The sequence below is a fragment of the Malania oleifera genome, chromosome 4 (assembly GCF_029873635.1).
Source record: "Malania oleifera isolate guangnan ecotype guangnan chromosome 4, ASM2987363v1, whole genome shotgun sequence".
Taxonomy (NCBI): Eukaryota; Viridiplantae; Streptophyta; class Magnoliopsida; order Santalales; family Ximeniaceae; genus Malania; species Malania oleifera.
This window is the reverse complement of record NC_080420.1, coordinates 81,574,942-81,595,411: the sequence shown is the minus strand read 5'-3', so window position 1 is coordinate 81,595,411 and position 20,470 is coordinate 81,574,942. Positions and strand designations below refer to the sequence as shown.

Sequence of the window (20,470 nt, the reverse complement as noted above, 5' to 3'; positions counted from 1 at the left end):
TCCAACAAAGCATGCAATGGTGAGAGAAGAGGGCTGCAAAACCTGCAATGACAGTGAGATAAGAGGGCTTTGAAGCCTAGGATGGGGAGAGAAGAGACTCCACAAGAATTTCCTGCTGCACAATGGTCGATGAATTCAAACAAGTGTTTTAGAAGGCTCAATTGACGCTCACCTCAAGAAAAGGCATGCCTAAAATGCCTTGAAGATCAATCTAAAATATCAAATTCCAAAGCTGAAGCTTACACATTTTTACAAAAAGAACGCCTTTTGCACCTTTTCAGTTGAGGCTTATGCATTTTGGGTGTGTGATTCTCAAGTTAGAATTGATTATAAAATTCTAACTACGTGTTTGTATAGAAGGAATTTCATAATATGAGTTGATTTCTAAAACTCTTGAACCTCAACCTTTCCAAAATAACTAAGAGTTGTATCTCACATTATAAAAATAGTTTGAAATGAGTAATAGTATAGCTATATCTTCTCATGATTTGTGTCATGCATTCAAGTTAGCAATTTTTGAATGGCTGAAAATTTTGCAATTGTATATCAAGTTTTTATTTTTTACATTATATTTGTGATTTTCTTAATTTTTACTTTATTTTAAATATATAAAATTTATTTAACATATTCTTACATGAATAAATAAAGTAATTTACTAATTAATTATTGTTTATTTATGATTAATATAATTTAATTGAGAATAATGGGGATTTTTTCGTTATTATATATTCCATCCTAAGTGAATAATTCAAAAGTTATTGCAATTGGACAACATACTAACTAATCGACCCAAATAAGTGGTTCAAGCATACCACGACCCAAAATGGTGTACAAACTTACCGTAGGTGAAATGTTAAATATCCCATGGAGGATATAATTATATGATAATTCTCATCTATTTAAAAGGGAAGTGTATGGTAATAATTTCATAAAGTGTAGGAATATTTCGGGGATATTTTACTATTGTCCACATATTGAAACCAAATGAAGAATATCAGAGCGGGGACCACTTAAGCACCTCTATCTAATACCCATATAACCAAATACGGATAAAGGGAAAGCCACCAAAGACGGACTAAAGCAACCGTCTTTAGTCTCCAGACATCACCAACACCAGGCCAGAATCGAGGAGCCGATGGGGGCCGCAAAAAGGACAGTGGCAGTATGGGTCAGATAATCAAAGTGCAAGCCAGGATCATAATCGCGCCATGTAACAAGACAGATCACTACTATTGGAGAATACTTAATAACAATCCAGAACGGTCCCCATCGGTGATGGTTTGTGGTTTATATGCGTAATGAGTGTTTGGAAATGATGAGTTAAATCCTACAAGATTTGTCAACCCAAACCAAGCCGGGGATAAGAAATTCGAAGTGAAATCAAAACATGTGTGAAATCAAAGAATAAACAATGTAGTCATGAAAGCGTCATAGCTCATTAATTCCATGACAAATGACATTGGAGAAAATTTTCTCCTCTACGAAACAGCAAACGAGATTTGGAAGCTACCAAGGAAACATACTCAAACAATAAGAATACATCTGAATTATTCGAGGTGGAAAGTGTTCTCCATGACTTACGCCAACAATATTTGATAGTGACCCAATACTTCAACACCCTCAACCACAACTGGCAACAGCTGGACTTATATTCAGGAGGCCCCTCGCCGCGCGCACTATTGGGCGTCCCGAAGAGGATCAAGGTATAAAATAATGTGAATAAGAAAGAATATACAAATTCTAATTTGGATTAAATAAAAATCGTATTACAAGCACATAGGGCCAGAAGTGACCTGGAGTATCCAAGGTAGACGTTCACGAGCAACAATCCCAGAAGGGTGTGTTTGCGGAGTGAAGGTTCAGCCACATGAAGGCAGATGAAGTCCGAAGCATGGGCAAGCTACAGGAAGTGTGACGCGGAGCACAAGATTTTGTACAACAGGACAAAGGCTGCCTGTTGGAGAGAATGAGTGCAAGACACCTGTAAGCGGTTTAGTAAGGAAATCCACGGTAGTCGGACGAGGTTAACAAAGTTACAATCCACTAATGCACAGCCGATATACAGTATCGCCAAATGGACAAGGGCGGTTTGTTGTAGAATGTGCCGCGGGGCTTTCGTACGGTCTTGGTGGGCGGGAGAAGACCAGGACGAACCACGCGGGTGAGCATTGGAAATACAAAAACAGGAAATCCATAGGGATATGTAACAAACGCTTACGGCCGCGTGTGCGGGCCAAACGAAACGAGAGGCAACAGTAACAGAAGACACTAGTAATATTGCAATCATCGGTGGGAGTAAATGAACAGGGACACACAACACAAAGGGGGAACACCGAGCACCAAGGGCTCTCTGTGACAGTGCATTAACTCTATGAATATATATGCAGGTGAGATAATTACAACCGGAATCTGGGTATCTGTACTGAAGCAGACCCCACTCCTCATGGTTGGTAACGGGGAAAGGAGGGAAGGAAAAAGGGGGGGAGTGAAAGGGAAAAGAAGGGGGGGAGAAGAAGAAGGAAGGGGGAGGGAGGGTGGTCGTTGTGGGTCCACAACAGTTAAAAGTGTAATTTTTAAAGATGCTTTAGGCTAATACAATAATATTAAAACAAGGACAAAGCTAAGTCGGACGGTAGTGATATATAGACTCATGGCATGGGGTGGGTGAGCCAACTTGACCGAAGGATGACCCGACAAAAAATTCATCCTTATTAATTCGCCTTGTTATGAAAACTTGACAGTCAAGATAGCAACTGGTTCACTCTCAAAGGTGGCTGGTACAAGTTCTGTTAAAATTTCAGAGAACCTAACACTCAACTCAATTCTATTAGTTCCAAATTTGGATTGCAATTTACAGTCTATTAGTAAACTCACTAGGGATCTCAATTGTGTTACTAATTTTTCCCAAATATGTGTGAATTTCATGTCTTGGATTCGGGGAAGACAATTGGCAGTGCTAAGATGTGTTCGGCGCTCTATCTTCTTGAGGTTAATGATCCTCCTGACGGAAAAACTCACAAATCCGATTGTTTAGTGTCTAGAAGTCAAAGTTATTTTTCTGTCATTCGTTCTAATAATGATAGTGCAATTATGTTGTGGCACTATAGGTTAGTACATCCAAATTTCTTGTATCTCAAGAAACTCTTTCCTTCATTATTCATTGATAAAAATCCAAATGATTTTCAGGGTGAGATGTGTCAATTTTCAAAACATGTTCGCAACTCTTATCCCAACCGACCCTACAAAGCATCCCAACCCTTTTCAATGATTCATAGTCATGTGTGGGGGCCATCTAGGATCAAGAATATTACTGGATCTCGCTGGTTTATATCTTTTATAGATTATCACACTAGACTTACCTAGATATTCCTCATGAAAGAAAAGTCAGAGGCAGGTCAGACTTTCAAAAATTTTAAGACCATGATCCAAACACAATTCCAAGAAAAAAATACAAATTGTGAAAACTAATAATGCCAAAGAATATTACAAATTTATTCTTGATGACTATCTCTTAAGTCAAGGTATAATACACCAAAGTTCCTGTGTCGATACTCCTCAGCAAAATGGAAATGCCGAAAGAAAAAACTGGCACCTACTAGATGTTGCCTGCTCCCTCATGTTCTCTACACATGTACCGAAACACTTTTGGGGTGAAGTCATTCTCACTGCAACCTACCTCATAAACAGGATGCCTTCTCGCGTTCTCAAATTCCAAACTCCCTATCGAACTCTAATTTAGTCCTTTCGCAATACTCGACTCATCTCCACTATTCCCTTCAAAGTATTCGGGTGCTCAGCTTTTCTTCATGTTCATAGTCAACACCGGGGTAAACTTGATCCTAGAGCCCTTAAGTTCATTTTTCTCAGGTACTCTCCAAACCAAAAGGGTTATAACTCCATGGATGTCACCTTTTTTTAGCAACAAACATATTACCCCAAATATGAAATTCAAGTAGAGATTACACAAGAATTCCAGCTTCGGGATATTGAAGAGTTATCTCACCCTTCTTCTGACTCTGGCCCTTCTCACCTATCACAAATTTCTAAATTTATTCCAACTACTAACTCCATTTCTCCTTCACATCCCTACTTAGAATCTCTCGTGAAACATCAGCATTTGGACATTATTCAACCAACAAAAAATGATGAGTTGATTACCTATTCACGGTGGAGAAGGAACCAAAAGAAGATGGAACAACATGCATCCCATGAGCAAATCTAAGAGTCTGATCCGAGCCCTAAATCAAGTGAAAATCCACCAAGTAACTCTAATCCCAAGACTTCCCATAATGAGTTAACTAATGATAGTGATTGTCCTATTGCTGTGAGAAAAGGTGTGAGATCATGCACAAAACACCCAATACACACTTTTGTGTCATATCATGGGCTGTCATCGAATTTCAGATCTTTTGTTTCCAACCTTGACAAAATCCAAGTTCCTAATAACATACAAGAGGCTCTTGATACACCTGAATTGAAGTCTTCTTTCTAGAAAGAAATCAGTGCACTAGAAAAGAATGGAACATGGGAGATGAAAAAATTACCAACTGGAAAACGTTCAATAGGCTGCAAATGGATATTCACTGTGAAATACAATGAAGTTGGAAGTGTTAACTGATTCAAAGCTCAACTGATAGCAAAGGGATTCACTAAATCATATGGAATCAACTACGAAGAGACATTTGCTCCTGTAACCAAGTTAGATACAATGCGGGTCCTCCTATCTTTGGTAGCAAATTTAGCTTGGCCTCTTCACCAACTAGATGTCAAGAATGCCTTCCTCAATGGAGACCAAGATGAGAATTCTACATGGAAATTGAAGACACAAGCTACACACAACAAAGTCTGCAAACTCAGAAGATCTTTATATGGGCTCAAACAATCCCCAAGAGCCTAGTTCAAAAGATTCACAAAGCTAGTCAGGAGGTACGGCTATTCTCAATGTCAATCAGATCATGCACTATTTGTTAAATACTCTCCTGAAGGAAAAATTTTCCTCATTGTATATATGGACGACGTCATTCTAACAGGAGATCCTGAGGAGGAAATGAGTAGTCTCAAAAGTCTTCTAGCTAAAGAATTCGAATCAAGGACCTTGGGAATCTCAAATACTTCCTAGGCATGGAAGTGGCACGGTCAAGGAAGGGAATCTTTGTCTCCCAAAGGAAATATGTTCTAGATCTTTTGAAAGAAATTGGGAAGCTCGGATGCAAACCAGCAGATACTCCTATGGATTCAACAACCAAACTAGGAGCCAAGGAAGATAGTACACTAGTGGATAAAGGCAAATATCAAAGACTAGTTGGAAAACTTATATATTTGTCTCACAACCGACCTGATATTGGCTTCTCTGTCAGTATGGTGAGTCAATTCATGAACAATCCCAATGAAGAACATATGGAGACAGTTTATAGAATCCTACGATATCTGAAGCTAACACCAGGTAAAGGATTATTTTTTTAGAAGAATCAAGGAAGAGATATTGAAGTATTCAGTGATGCAGATTGGGCAGAATCAATACATGATCGAAGGTCAACTTCTGGGTACTACACATGTGTGGGGAAACCTAGTTACATGGTGAAGTAAGAAGCAATCAGTTGTGTCAAGAAGCAATGCAGAATCTAAATTCAGGGCAATGGCACACAGCATCTGTGAAGGAATATGGCTAAGAAGGCTTTTAAAGGAATTAAAGATTTCTTGTGAAGAACCCATGAAGATGTTCTATGACAATCAGTCAGCCAGCAGCATTGCAAAGAACCCAATGCATCATTATAGAACAAAACACATGGAGATTGATCGACATTTCATAAAATAAAAAATAAAGGAATAATCAAGATTTTGCATGTGCCTACATGTCTCCAAACAGCCAATATCATTACCAAGGCTTTGCCAAGAAAGAATTTTGATGATCTGAGTTCCAAGCTAGGCCTAATCAATATTTACAACCCAACTTGAGGGGGAGTGTAGAGTTATTAGATATCTGTCAACCTTTATTAGAGGCTGATCTTTAGGCGATTTACAGCTAACCTTATAAAAGGCCTTCCCGACTTTGGCAAAGATGGGAATTGGTCCTTAATGTTTGCAAAGCAGTCCCTTATCTCAACTAAGCACCAAATCACCCACATTGAAGTGCAATGGTCATCTCCCTTCCTCTACCCAAGTCTTCTCCCTTCATCTACCCACTTCTTCATCAACTTGGAAGCTTTCTCCAAGTAATATTAGGCAATCTCCACATTTTGTCTCTATATACTCCATTGAGCCCTTTCCTTTGTATAGCTTATTGATTGTGTGAGATATCAGCAACCTGCCTATAACAAGCACAAAAAGAGTTGTTGAGCTTTTTTGGGCATTGAAACCTAACTAAACCACATCAAGTAGTTGCACCCAATTCTTCTAGTTGGTGGTGACGAAATGGCGCAACTACTCCTCTAGTATCTCATTGACGCTTTTCTGTCCATTGGTGATAACTCAAAGAAATGTCAAGCTATAAACCAAGGATTCTAAAATGTTCTGTATAGAAGTTCCTTGTGAATCTGGTGTCTAGGTTAGTGATGATGTCTTGGGAAACACTCCCATTACTTCACAATATAATTGAAAAACAATTGTGTCGTCTCCTCTACCAAGCAGTGCTTTGGTGCTGGTATTGGAAGTACGTTATTTTGAAAACTTGTCTATAGCCACAAGTATAGACCATTTCCAATTCTAGGTAGGTCAATAATCAAGTAAAGTGAGACACTATCCCATGATCTCGTTTGAAATTAAAGATGCCCCCCATAATCCTTTCTTTTGACCTTATCTTGATGGCAAGTAAGAGGTTTAGGTAGCTCAATCACCTCATCTTGAAAATCACATATATCAATGCTTCACCAATGCCAAAGTTCGATGCCTTATTGAGAGGCTTGCTCGCATGGTGTCATGACGCTCCTGCAATAGTGTCTTCCTCAAGTCACTAGTCAAGGCACAAAGATTCGATTATCATGTGTCATCAATAAACCTCCTCTAATCAGAACCAGTGCACTTTGCCCTCTTCCACCAACATCAAAAGATTTCAAGCAACTACATCTTTATCAAGGTTCTCTTTAATGGCTCCTGCATTGTCTTGATAACCTTACTTACCATAAAGTGAGTTATCAATTGTAAGGCTACAAGCTCAGCATTCCTAGTCTATGCATTTGTGACTTGGAAAATTCGCCTCGCCATGTGCTCGAAGAAGAAATCAAATTTTGCTAAGATTCTTGCCAATGAGCCTGCTTTGGGGATAACTCTAGCTTTGAAATTAAGTGACTAGCAATTGAATTATCCATTTTTATACCATGAATTTACACCCAAGAAAATAATATCGTCACACTCAAAGACAATGAATCACCTCTGGTGTCTCCTTTTCTTAGTCCTTTGATAACCCCACTTTGACTCAGACTGTGCTTTACAAATCAGGGAATCAAGGAACATACCTTTGATCCAACTCCTCTCTGAGCGAAAGAGCATTTCTCTTTCTTCATATGTAGGTTATTCTCCTTCAGCCAGCCGAAGACCTTCTATAGATGCTCTTCATATAGATAGGCAACAATGTAATCAAGTTATGCCATGATGCACTTGTCAAGGGAGTCATGAAACACCTATTTCACCAACATTCAGAAAGTCATCGATGCATTCATCAACCCAAAGGGCATCACCAAAAATTCATATGCCACATACCACATCACACACAAAATCCTAGGCTCATCATCTTGTGTCATCCTCACTTGATAGTGGTCGCAAGTCAAGCTTGGTGGAGTACAAATTAGTAATCAATGGAATGGGATATTTGTTGAGCACAACCACTTTATTGAGTGTGTGGTAGTCCACACATCCACATGCTCCCATCATGTTTCTTTTGAAATAACAAAAGTGCACCAAACAATGCTTTGGAAGGACAAATATAACCTGCTTCAAAAAACTCACCAAGTTGCTACCGTAGCTACTCTACTAACTCTAGAGGTACCATCTTCTATGGCCCTTCAACAATAGGCTTCACCCCCGGCAACAACTCGATCTCATGCTCCACACCTTATCATAAAGGCAAGTTGTGTGATAACTTATATGGCATCACAATTTTGCACTCCTCCAACGCACCTTGGACGGCAGTAAGCACTAACTCTTGTCTTATGTGTTCATCTACCACCAACAAGGAAAGGTCTATTGGTTCATCCCCTCTCCCTTCTTGAGTTGCATGGAAAAAGGAACTACTCGTCATCTCCTTTCTTCACCATAGCTTCCACCATACAAGAGTGATCACCCATAAGGCAAAGGGACCAACGAATGGCATTAACAATGCCATAGTCTCACATAGGAATCTCATTCCAAGTTTCACATCGAAATCATCCATTCAAATGGCAATGAAATTCACATGTCTCGCTAACTAACCAAGCTTCCAATCATCTGTTGGTTACTCCCACTATAGGTTGGGCTATGGAGTAAACTACTTTCATGCATCTAGAATCTTTATCCAACTTCAAGTTTGTCAAAGCGTTGTGTGACTAGCCGAATCGTTTGGCCTTGAATTTGTATATTATATATAGACTTTACAAGAATGCTATACATGGAAAGTAAATAAGTTCTAGCATGATTCTAGCCCTATACATGTAAACTAAATATATGCTAATTGTACAAAATAATGAATGGAGAAATAAGGAAATAATTGTGGGTGAAATAAGGAAACTGAAATAAGGAAAGAAATATTTTGCTGTTTGTTGTTCCGTTGACAGCCCCCCTCAAATTGATGCAGGTTTATCAACAAGCATCAATTTCTACTTAGGAAACAATGTCAATGACGAGTGAGAGCCTCGGTAAAGATATCAGCAATTTGTAATTCAGTGGAAATATGTGGAAGAGTGATAACATGAGCTTCAAATGCTTCACGAATAGAGTGACAATCAACTTCAATATGCTTCGTGTGCTCATGATAAACAGGATTAGTCGTGATCTGGATAGCACTCGTATTATCGGCATGTAAAGGTGTGGGATTAGTCTCAAAAAAATCTAGTTCATCAAGCAAACCTCGAAGCCAAATAATTTCATAACAAGCAAAAGACATTGCCCGATATTCAGATTTTGTCGATGACTTAGAAACTCTGCCTTGCTTCTTACTCTTCCAAGAGATCAATGCACCACCTAAGAAAGCGACATGTATTCGCACAACCAGCCCAATCAGCATCGCTATAAGCAGCAAGGCGACTAGAATTACCTGCAAGGAAGAATAAACCACGGGCAGAAATGCCCTGAACATAGCGTATGATCCTACGGACAGCAGCCAAATGAAGATGACGAGGAGTATGAAGAAACCGACTGACTTGCTGTACACCAAAAGAAATGTTCGGTCTAGTAATGGTGAGATAGACAAGACTACCTACCAACTTTCAGTATAAACTGGGATCAGCAAGTCACCCTCCTCTTTGCGAAGCTTGACATTTAATTCCATGGGAGTATCAAAAGTACCTTCCTGAAGGCCAGCTGTAGCCCCCAAGTCACTAGCATACTTATGTTGATTGAGTGAAATACCAGAAGGACTGCAATTCACCTCAAGACCAAGAAAGTATGTGAGAGACCCAAGATTTTTCATATGAAAGGACTCTGAGAGATGAGTCTTGAGCCGAGCAAGTAAAGCAAAATCGGAACCAATAATCACAATATCATCGACATAAACCAAAAGAACAACAATACCCATGTCTGATTTCCGAAGAAACAATGAAGTGTCATACTTGCTTTGCTTGAATGAAAATTGTAATAAAGTGGTGCTGAATTTATCAAACCAGGCCTTTGGAACTTGTTTGAGACCATAAAAAAAGCGACGAAGCTTACACACATGTGAAGTCGGAAAGGGAAACAAGCCTTGAGGTGGCTTCATATAAATACACTCTTTAAGATCCTCGTGAAGAAAAGCATTCTTAACATCCATTTGATGTAGTGGCCAATCATTGAAAGCATCAATAGCCAGAATCGTACGAACAGTAGTCATCTTAGCCACAGGAGCAAAGGTCTCTTCATAACTGACACCATATCCTAATTATTCCCATGTGCAACAAGGCGAGCTTTGTAACGATCCAGACTTCCACCAGATCGGACTTTGATTGAGTAAACCCATTTACAACCCAGAGGAACAATGGTGGGAGGACAAGGCTCAATGCCCCAGGTGTGATTGGCCTTTAGAGTGGCAATTTCTTCCTACATTGCTTGTCAGCAACAATCATGCTTGGCAGCGTGTGAGTAGGATGTGGGAATATCTAAATTGGACAATGCAGCAGTAAGAACTGAAACGGAATTGCCAGAACTGGAAAAGGGAAACCCATAACTATCCGGGGGGTACAGACACTCGAGAAGAGCGACGTACCAAAGGCTCTGGAGGTGCTGAAACTGACTAAATCTAGAGCGTGGTAGGATTAGATGTCAGATGAGTCACCAGAAGAGACTGTGGGCGAGAGCGCCGCGTATACACAATACTTGGTTTAAAATGAGAACCGACTTGATGAGGATATGAGAACTGCTCCTCAAAGGAGGGGAGAATCACAGAAGAAGAGGAGGGTACAGAGGACACACGAAAGAAATGTTGATTTTCAAAGAAAATAGATTCCTAGAAATGGGTGTACAATGTAATGTAGGATCATAGCAAACAAATCCCTTTTGACACACATTATATCCCAAGAATGCACATCGAACAAATTGAGCAGATAATTTATGTCGCTCAGAGGAGGTAAATGAACAAAACATACACAACCAAAGGTACAGAGGTTATCGTAACTAGGTTGCTTAGCAAATAAGAAGAAATAGGTAGACTCCATGAGTAGGACTTGAGAAGGTAAACAATTAATCAAGTAAGTAGCAGTTTTCAGAGCCTTAACCTAGAACAAGGATGGAACAGAGGATTCCAACAAGAGAGTACGTACCACATCTAGGAGATGACGATTTTTTGCGTTCGGCTACTCCATTCTATTGGGGAGTAGCGGTACATGAACGTTGATGAATAATACCTTTAGAAGCCAAAAATGTCTGAAACTAGTAGACAAATATTCACCACCGGAATCTATGTGTTATGTCTTAATAGAAGCAAAAAATTGATTGTCAACATACGCGAAAACTCAGTGAAAGTACAAAAAACCTCAGATTTAGAGCGTAGAAAATAGAGCCAAGTAAATTCTGCTATGATCATCAATGAAAGTCACATAGTATTTAAGTTTTTCATGTGAACTAACCGAGGAAGGTCACCAAACATCACTACAGATAAGATCAGAGCACTGAGAAGCTCTACTAGCATGCAAAGGGAAGGGAAGATTTTTTCTTTTACCAAGTTTGCAAAAAGCACACTCAAGAGATAAATAAGAATGTTTTTTATTACCAAGTAAAGCAGAGTTCAATACATGAGATAAGATCTGAGTATTGGGATTGCCTAAATGACGATGCCACACTATACTAAGATCTGAAACATTATTACAACAAAAAGACTTAATATAAGAAACTGGAAAAAGTGTTGGAACAAGCAAAAGTAGTGGAACAAGTGCCCCACTTTAGGTCCCTTCGCGATCGGCTCCCCTGTTACCTGGTCCTACACAACACAACCATCACCAAAAAAACTAACAACACAATTGTTATCAACTAATTGGCCAACAAAAATAAGATTCATGGAAAGCTGAGGAGCAAGAACCACATCAATGAACTTAGAAGAGGCATCTCCGACAGCAACTATTGGTAAAGAACTATAATTAGCAGTCTGAGTAGCAGATTTACCAGCATACGGCTGAATAGGACACAAAGTCATGGGATTATTCGTCATGTGATTAGAGACACCCGAGTCCACATACTAGAGTTTAGTAGAATTGTTACCTTGAAGCCCCATTGCCAATAATGCCGAAATTAGCATATGTTGCACCATTTCGGGTGTGCAGTAATTCGCTGTAGGAGGTGCAGGGACAAAGGAGTAACCTGAAGAAGAGCCAAGGGCCACAAAAGTCACTATGGGGGGTACAATAACAAAAGTCTGTAATGCTTGGACCTGACGATTCTGCGGGCGGATACAACATTCTTTGATAATGTGACCCTTCTTCTTGCAATAAGAGTAGTATTTCTTAGAACAATTAGCAACGATATGCCCAAACTCTTTGCACCAAAAACACTACAAGGTGCTAGAATGCGTAGGCAGTCCTCGTCGTTGAGCAGCATAAGCCATATGGACAGACCCTAAACTACCATGAGATTGTGCCAGAGTAACTTGAGTACTAAGTCGTTGTTCTTCACGAAGTAACTCACCAAAACAAACATCAAGAGAAGGAATAGGAGAACAATTCAATAGAGAAGAGCGAACAAATTCATATTAAGGGTTGAGTTTCATAAGAAATTGATCATGACAACTAGTCTCGTGAAGACATTGAATAAGGGGAAGAGAAGCAACAGGAACATCCGCGGTAACCAAATCAGAATATTCATTCCAGAGAATCGGCAACGCCGAATAATAGTCTTGAATGGAACAATTGTCATGTTGAAACATGGCAATCGCATGCTCTAACTGAAAACAATGGGCACCATTATCTTGATGATATACTATTTTTAAATAAGTCCACATGGATTGAGCGGTGTGATAAGGTCGCAAGTTGGGGACAATAAGTGGCTCAACCGAGCCAAGAAGCCAAGACATAATCTAAGCATCAAGCACAGCCCATGAAGGACAAGTCGCTGTATCCTTGGATTTATCAGGCTTGGGTGCACAATCCATGCCATCAATATGACCCCAAAGATCTTTTCCCTTCAGAAAAAGTTCAAATTGAAAGGCTCACATAGAATAATTGTGTTCGTAAACTTGGCACACAAAGGTGCGGAGTCCATGCTAAAGAAAGGAGAAAATCGAGAGGCCCAAAAAAACAGACTGTGCCGAAAGAAAAATACTACCAGAAAATCGAGAAGCCCAAAAATAAATCAACGCAGGTACAAAGAAAACCAAGATCAACCTGCCTGCACAAAAAATAAATCTTGAACCAAGAAACCTGCTGTGCCGAGAATCACAAGGGCAGAGAAGCGCCAGAACCAGCAACTGAAAGAATCAAGATCAACCTTCCTGCACTAAAAATTAAATCTTGAACCAAGAAACCTGCTGTGCCGAGAATCACAAGGGCAGAGAAGCACCAGAACCAGCAACAGAAAGAACCAAGATCAACCTTCCTGCGCTAAAAATTAAATCTTGAACCAAGAAACCTGCTGTGCCGAGAATCACAAGGACAGAGAAGCACCAGAAACAGCAACAGAAAGCTGTTCCGATCAACCTCCCTGCACTAAAAATAAATTGCAAACAAAAAAAACACTGCTGTGCCGAGAATCACTAGGACAGAGAAGCACCGGAACAGCAATAGAAAGCTGCCCCAACAGCCACTCAGCCACAGAAATATCGAAAAAAATAAAAAAAAGAGAACCAAAAAACTTCTAGAAGAGAATAGACCGATAATAACCACAGAAACGAGACTCCTCCGAAACCGAGAAGACAAAAAAAACAAACTTCAAAGGGGAAAAAAAAACTTAGCAATCAGCAGGCTCTGAAACCATGTCAAAGTATTGTATGAATGGCCAAATGGTTTGGCCTTGAGTTCTGTATATTATATATAGACTTTACAAGAATGCTATACATGGAAAGTAAATAAGTTCTAGCATGATTCTAGCCCTATACATGTACACTATAATCTGTCAAGCCCTATACATGTAAACTAAATATATGCTAACTGTACAAAATAATGAATAGAGAAATAAGGAAATAATTGTGGGCTGAAATAAGGAAAGAAATCTTTTGTTGTTTGGTGTTCCATTGACAAAGTTAAGTCTATAAGCATTTTCTTGAGACAAAGTTATAGGTAGCTCCATTATCCACTATAGCATAGGTGCTTTTTCCATTGATTCATAGATCCACAAACATTAACATTTTAGCTTGGGAAACTTTGCATTCTTTCTTATCCTCTCCGACACATACATAATTGCACTGCACGCATTGTCGAGATTTCCTCCTCATACTCATCCTATCCTTGTGTCCCCTCCACAATGGAAGCTTGCAAGGCATGGAGCACAGTTTCAAATCAGGGTAACAGGTTACGTAACATAACAGCAACGGGTGTAGTGGGAAACAGGAGTAGCAGATGTTACATAATGGGAAGTGGGTGTAATGGCCATGAATTTTTTTCAAGCACGCACAATTTTATGCATATTAGTGTATTTGCATGTTTTAAGCTTTAACCCTTCTTAAAAAGAGTTTGTGTATTTTGGATCCTTTAGTTCAAATAAGTTGTTTGGCAAGGACAAGAAATTTACATTTGCTTTAAATCACTGTTAAAAAAAAAAATTACATCTGTGAGCATTTATACTTGTTCATTATCCTTATGTGTGATAAATTCTTATATGTGGTAAAATAATATTAAAAAAAATATGTTATACACTCTATTAATCTATTAGACACATAAGACATACAAATAATACAAATATAAAATAACTAAAAAAGAAAAGAAGGTTGAAGTTGAAAAATGTAAAACATTAATATCAAATTTCTAATATTATCAAAATAAAATATTTTTTTAACAAATTAGTATTATCAAATTGTTAATTAATGAATCTCTTGTGGGTAGTTAAAAAAATAGTAATTTTTGTATCATTGTCATCCTCTTTATAATCTTTTCCCCCCTCTCTCCACATATCATATTGAGAATAATTTATGAAGAGGGGAAAAGGCAAAAGTGAGAAGGAAAAGTTAAAAAATTTAAATAAAAAAAAAAAATTCCTTAAAAGTTCTGTAGTGGCTACGTAATGGCCGTAGCATCCTTCACGTAAAAGTTGCAGTCCATAACGGCTGCTACAAATGTGATTTTTCTTCCCACTGATTTCGCAATGCATAAAAGTATCAAAACCCAAAAAACCGTTACGCAACGATCACAGCCATTATTTAGAAGCCATGGCATGGAGTGATCACTAGGGCAATCAACAACTCTATGAGCTTCTCAATATAAGAATCATGCAATCTTACCCTTACAACCAAAGGTGTTGAAAACTCAGGATGAAGAAGCTTTCTTTAAAGTTAATGCCTTGGTGTCAACTCCCCCACTTTTAGTTCTGCCTTCTTAAAAGCATTTTAGTTGTTTCCACCCAACAAGCCACTGTCCTTAGGCATACGGGTACTCTCACTAACATAGTCAATCAAGCGTCCCACAGCAGTTTGTAAAGTAGGCAAGTCTGGAACTTTTTGTCAGTGAAGTTCAACCCTTGCCCCACAGGTTTAAACATTCAAGAAAACAAAACAGCTTGTCTTTATTTGACATGTCTCGAATATCCATCATCGAAGTAGAACATTGTTTTACATACTCCCTTACTATCCTAGTGTGCATCAGATTTGGCATATTGCATGGAGCATTGTACTCAACATTGAACAAAGAATTGGGCCTTTAGCTCTCTTTTAGGTCTACCCAAGTATCAGTTACACACCGACTATCTATATCTCATTGAACTTGGTACACCACCATAGCTTAGCATCCTACTCAAGTATATAGTAGCCATGGATACTTTCACCTTCTCCAAGTCGATACTAATTGCAGGAAAGTTTTGTAGCACTTCTACCACAGCATGGAAACCTTTTGACAATTCTTCAATTGAACTTTCTTGTTATTTTGGGATCCCTCTAAATGTATCAACATGTTATATAGGTTTGGCCACCTCTATGGCTACATGGTTGACAGCCTCAGCCTGTATCTCTAGCGCATCAATTCTCTTGGTCACAACATGGCACTCCCACCAACGCTGCACACAATCCCACAATCCAAAGGTAACCAGGCTCTAATACAAATAATCACTGACCTAAGACTTCACACTTGGAGTAGAAGCGTGCGGCACTAGTTGCTTGTTCATGCAGAGAAACTGCAGGAACAAGTTCACAACCATCAAACCCAAATGGAACAAATGTAGTAAGCAAACATGAAAGTAAACACAAGTCACGCAGTAAACCATAAAGTAACGCAATTTCATTAATCACCTCTTTGTAGCCGACAAGTGTTTTACAAAGGAAGCTAGTAGGCTAAACACATGCACAAAATCAAGAGAGTTAAACAAAGATTGATGAATATTCACCCTCCCCCGTAGAGATTTCTATGCTATTATCACTCTTGTATCTGGGAAACATCAATGTAACAGAGGACTCATACTTCTTATTTTCACTAATGCATCATTCTACTAAAAGAACAAAGTTTACACAAACTTGCTCATGACATCTTGCAACAGCAAGCAAAGATTCCTAAACGATTATGACAATGGTTGGGTGACTTGGGTCTTAGACTATAGGAAAAAGATCAAACTGGAAGCATAGAATTCAGAAAATCTCCAAGGATGGACATGCATTGAACTTCTTCTTTGATGACAAGTGGTGACGAGTGACGACCAAGTGTAGCTTTTCTTGCAACACAATCCAATATAGTGGCAATACTTCTCTTTCCTTGCTTTTTTACCCTTGTCCACCAGAGCCCCAAAAAAAAAAAAAAACAAACGTATGTTTGTCTGTCCCTTGCTTCTTCTTCAGTCACTAGCCACACTGACTCAAGAATTTGTTGTCTTCGTGATTTAGATGGAGGACTAGGGTTTCATTATTGTGATTTGGAAAAAAGATTGAGCCTTGGGTGTTGTGAGTACGGTAGCAACTGTAGTGTAGATGATGAACCTAGGGTTTCCAACTGCTGGAGAACATTGGGAGATGGGTGGACAATGGGATGGTAGTAGTGGATGGTGGACGGTGGCTAGAAGGGATGATGGTGAGACAATGGAGGTGGCAAATCAAAGTTAGGCTCCAATACCAATTTATGCAAGATTGGTTGGCAAAAAGAGATCACAACTGGAAATAAAAGAAAATAAGGAGAAAAGAGGTAAATTAAACAAAAGCAAAGAAAAATTAAAAGGCTAATACCAACTTATGCAAGATTGATTTACAAAAGAGAACACAGCAAAAAATAAAAGAAAATAAAGGGGAAATATGGGAAATTAAACAAAAGGGCAAATAAAAAATAAAAGGAAAATGAAAAAACAAATTAGAGTTCTCAATTTCAACAACGCAAGCTCTCCCCAAATGCACATACTGAAGCCATTATATAGGCTCAAACCTTAAATCTAAACAAGGAAAAGCAAATAAAGAAAAAGAATATCAAATCACTACAGAAATAAGATGAGAAAATAAACTTAAAACTTTTAAAGATATAAAATTGATAATTAAATAAATAAATCTAAATCTTCTTCCACTGAAAAAGGGTAATACTTGAAAATTTGTAGTCACAAAATTTCTGAGAAAATCAGAACGCTTACCAGGCTTTTTTGATCGGAGACCCTTCTCAAGTTCAATGCTCCATTCCATGGCACAAGCTGCAGAAATCTTCTCCATACTACTGCCTTATCAAGCCAATCAAAGTGCGTTCAACTCTGCTATGGTCCTTATATCCACCAGAACAAACCCTACCTATACATAAAAATAAAAATAAATAAAAAATGCATATCACACAACATAATCTTCAGGATCAATCAACCGATAACTGGATATAAATAGATTGTTCTAAAAAATCCAACATATAGATAAAGCAGCATGAGCAATAAAGGACTAGTCCATCAGCCCAAATTGATTTCATTTGATTTTACAACAAGGCACAGCACCATATTGCATGGAAAAGTAATCATATGATCAAGACCATCAAATGGCACCACAGCCCACATCCAGTTTTATCCTCCTAAACTGATTATGTCTCAGACCCAACAACAGCCATTGAATACAATCACATATAGCCCATTCAAGCTCCCTATCTTTCAATTTACTCAGAAATTATTATGAATTTTGATTGTGGACCTCAATGATAAAGTAAAATTGAATTCACAAAGACATACATGAATATTCACCCATGAACCATGCCACCATGCAAGCTACTTTAGCTTCTGAGAACATTTCAAGCTCTGTTTAAACTACTTATAATCACATTATTAACCAACACAAATATAAGTGTAAGAGCAAGAACAAATTCAAAAATGTAAGTAGAAAGGTTTTCCAGAAGCACAATCTAGTATCCATATGCAATTAAGACAATCCCTCAGTCTTCATTTCTTAAAAGTTTGAGATTTCCCAGCAAAGAAATAATAAATATAATAATCTGTATTTTTAGAGAAACAAAAAAAGTATAAGGAGTCAAATCAATGTTATTTGCTGTTATTCCATCCATTTGTGTCCCCATACATTACAATATACAAGTGCAAAGCGTTCAGCAAATCACCAAGGAGATTCAATTGACATCCTAAGCTAACAACAGAGGACATATAGTTGGCAATAAAGATTAAAGGCCCTTCGTTATCATATGAAGGAATGGAAGGTACACAACCAAAACAAATCAAAAAAATAAAAAACACTCTTTTCCCACCGGCTAATTTTCTCTTGTCCATCAATGAGTGATTCCTCGGAGACTATTTTTAATATAGTAATTGCAGGTGATGATGAAGATTTCAATTGCAGGTGTCCATCAATGAGGATTTAAAATTTGAAGCAGTTTCTATCATCTCAATTTCACACCAAGGATTTAGCAAATGGAGATATTTCCTAGGAATTGAAGTGGCCCATTTCCCCAAGGTGTCAACTTGTCTTTATAGTATATGTGCGCTTGATCTTCTTAGGGAAAACGGAAAAGTTGGGATGTAATCATGTAAAAGAGTTGATTCTCCTGGGGATCCTAATGTGAAGCTGGTTTTTTAAAGAACGATAGTTGATAACTAATCCAAAAATTGTAGAGAATAGGTAAACAGAATTATGTGACATAAGTTCTATAATTTATGTATCAACCTACGAGACCTCACTGGGATGTAATTGCTCATATGTTGAATTACTGGAAGAAAGCTCCAAGTGTGGCTAGTAGCATCAAGGTCACTCACATATTATTTGCTTCTCAGATTTTAATTAGGCAGATTCAGCATTTCATAGGAGGGAGGTGATCACAATAGAATACTGAATATATCTAGGGGGAAATCTAGTGTCATGGAGAATAAGCAAACTGTTTGCATTGGATCTGGCTCAACTTCCAAGGGAGAACACAGAATGGCTCATACTGCTGGTCAACTCATAGTTCAAGCATCCTTCGCAAGAACTTGGTTTTACTCATCTTCTTCTATGAAGAGGCATTCTGATAACCAAATTGCCATCAATATAGTTTGAAATCCCATGTTTCTAGGGGGAAAATCTAGTGTCATGGAGAAGAAGTGAACCATTCAAGCTAGAATTGAATCAACTTCTAAGGCAGAATACTGAACAACGACTCATACTACTTGTAAATCCATGCAGTTGAAGCATCCTTTGCAAGAACTTGGTTTTACTCGTCCTCTTCTTATGAAGAGGCATTCAGATAACTAAATTGCTATGCATTTGGTTTCATATCTGTGTTTCATGAACTGACCAAACATATTAAGGTTTATTGTCACTTTCTGCACAAGAAAATTCTTGGGGAAAATATTTGTGCTTCTACTTCTTCAGCAAAGCAATTTTCTGATTAGTTCATGAACGGGATAATTTTGAGCCCAGATGTGTTTTTTTCTTTTTTTTATATAGTTCAAGAAAAAAAAATTATTGAGAGATCGAGAGAGAATATACAATCTAGGCAAGGATACAAAATCCTAAAAAAGGAACAGAAAACAAAAGCGCAAAAAAAATTAAAAAACTAGAACTAAAATTAACCATGAAAACTCTTATTTAAGCCCTTCTCATCATAATTCACCAAGCACTTCAAATTTTCTAATTCCCTCCAACCCTTCCTCACCTTAGATTTTTACTACCATCAAGCCGAACTTTGTTTCCTCCACAATCAGACAATCGAAGCCCAATTTATCCAACAAAGTCTGAGCTTGAAGATCCTTCTCAAACCAAAGAAAATTAGAGAGAAAGGAGGATGAGATATCCTCCTGAAAACAAAAAAAAGCAAAGAAACAAAAACAATTACATTAAAGCCCCTTTCCAATCCCACTGAAGATCCAACAAAATTCCTTGAAAGAAACCCAAAGAGAGAACCCAGAAAGAATCCAATAAAGTAACTCTATCCCAAAGAAAATGCAAAGAATTTGTTTTGGCTTTGAAAATCCCTACATTCCTTACAATCACAAGGTCCAAAACTGCCAAACACTGCATATCTTCCTAAAGCAATTCCACTCTTTACTCCTCCCGAAGCCTCTGTAGGCACCAGCACAAAAGCATCAACAGTCTCCAAAGTTCCCTCGAAAACTGAGAACAGAAAAGCCCAAAGGTGCCAAGCCACCTGACAATGGAGAAACAAATGGTCGCAGTCTCACTTGTCTCCAAACACATGAGACAAGTGTCTAGACTCCTGCCCTTGTACAGTCTCCCCATCTGCAGCAAATCATTGGTGCTAAGCCTACAAAGAGCCAGAGTCCACATGAAAGCTTTGATCATGAAAGTAACCTTAGC

The 20,470-nt window shown here is 38.4% G+C and overlaps 1 protein-coding gene across 3 annotated transcripts in view; it reads right to left on the bottom strand.

Annotated features, from left to right (window-relative positions):
- LOC131154584 (uncharacterized) overlaps positions 1-20,470 on the bottom strand; it is a 531,072-nt gene that overhangs the window by 19,155 nt on the left and 491,447 nt on the right. Inside the window, exon 3 of one of the 3 annotated variants that reach the window (XM_058107453.1) lies at positions 17,332-17,482. In XM_058107453.1, the coding sequence (XP_057963436.1) occupies positions 17,332-17,407 (76 nt within the window). In that variant the 5' untranslated portion in view covers positions 17,408-17,482. Of the gene's footprint in view, positions 1-13,978; positions 14,055-17,331; positions 17,483-20,470 lie in introns of those variants that run through there. The other 2 variants (XM_058107454.1, XM_058107455.1) reach the window with 2 other exon arrangements.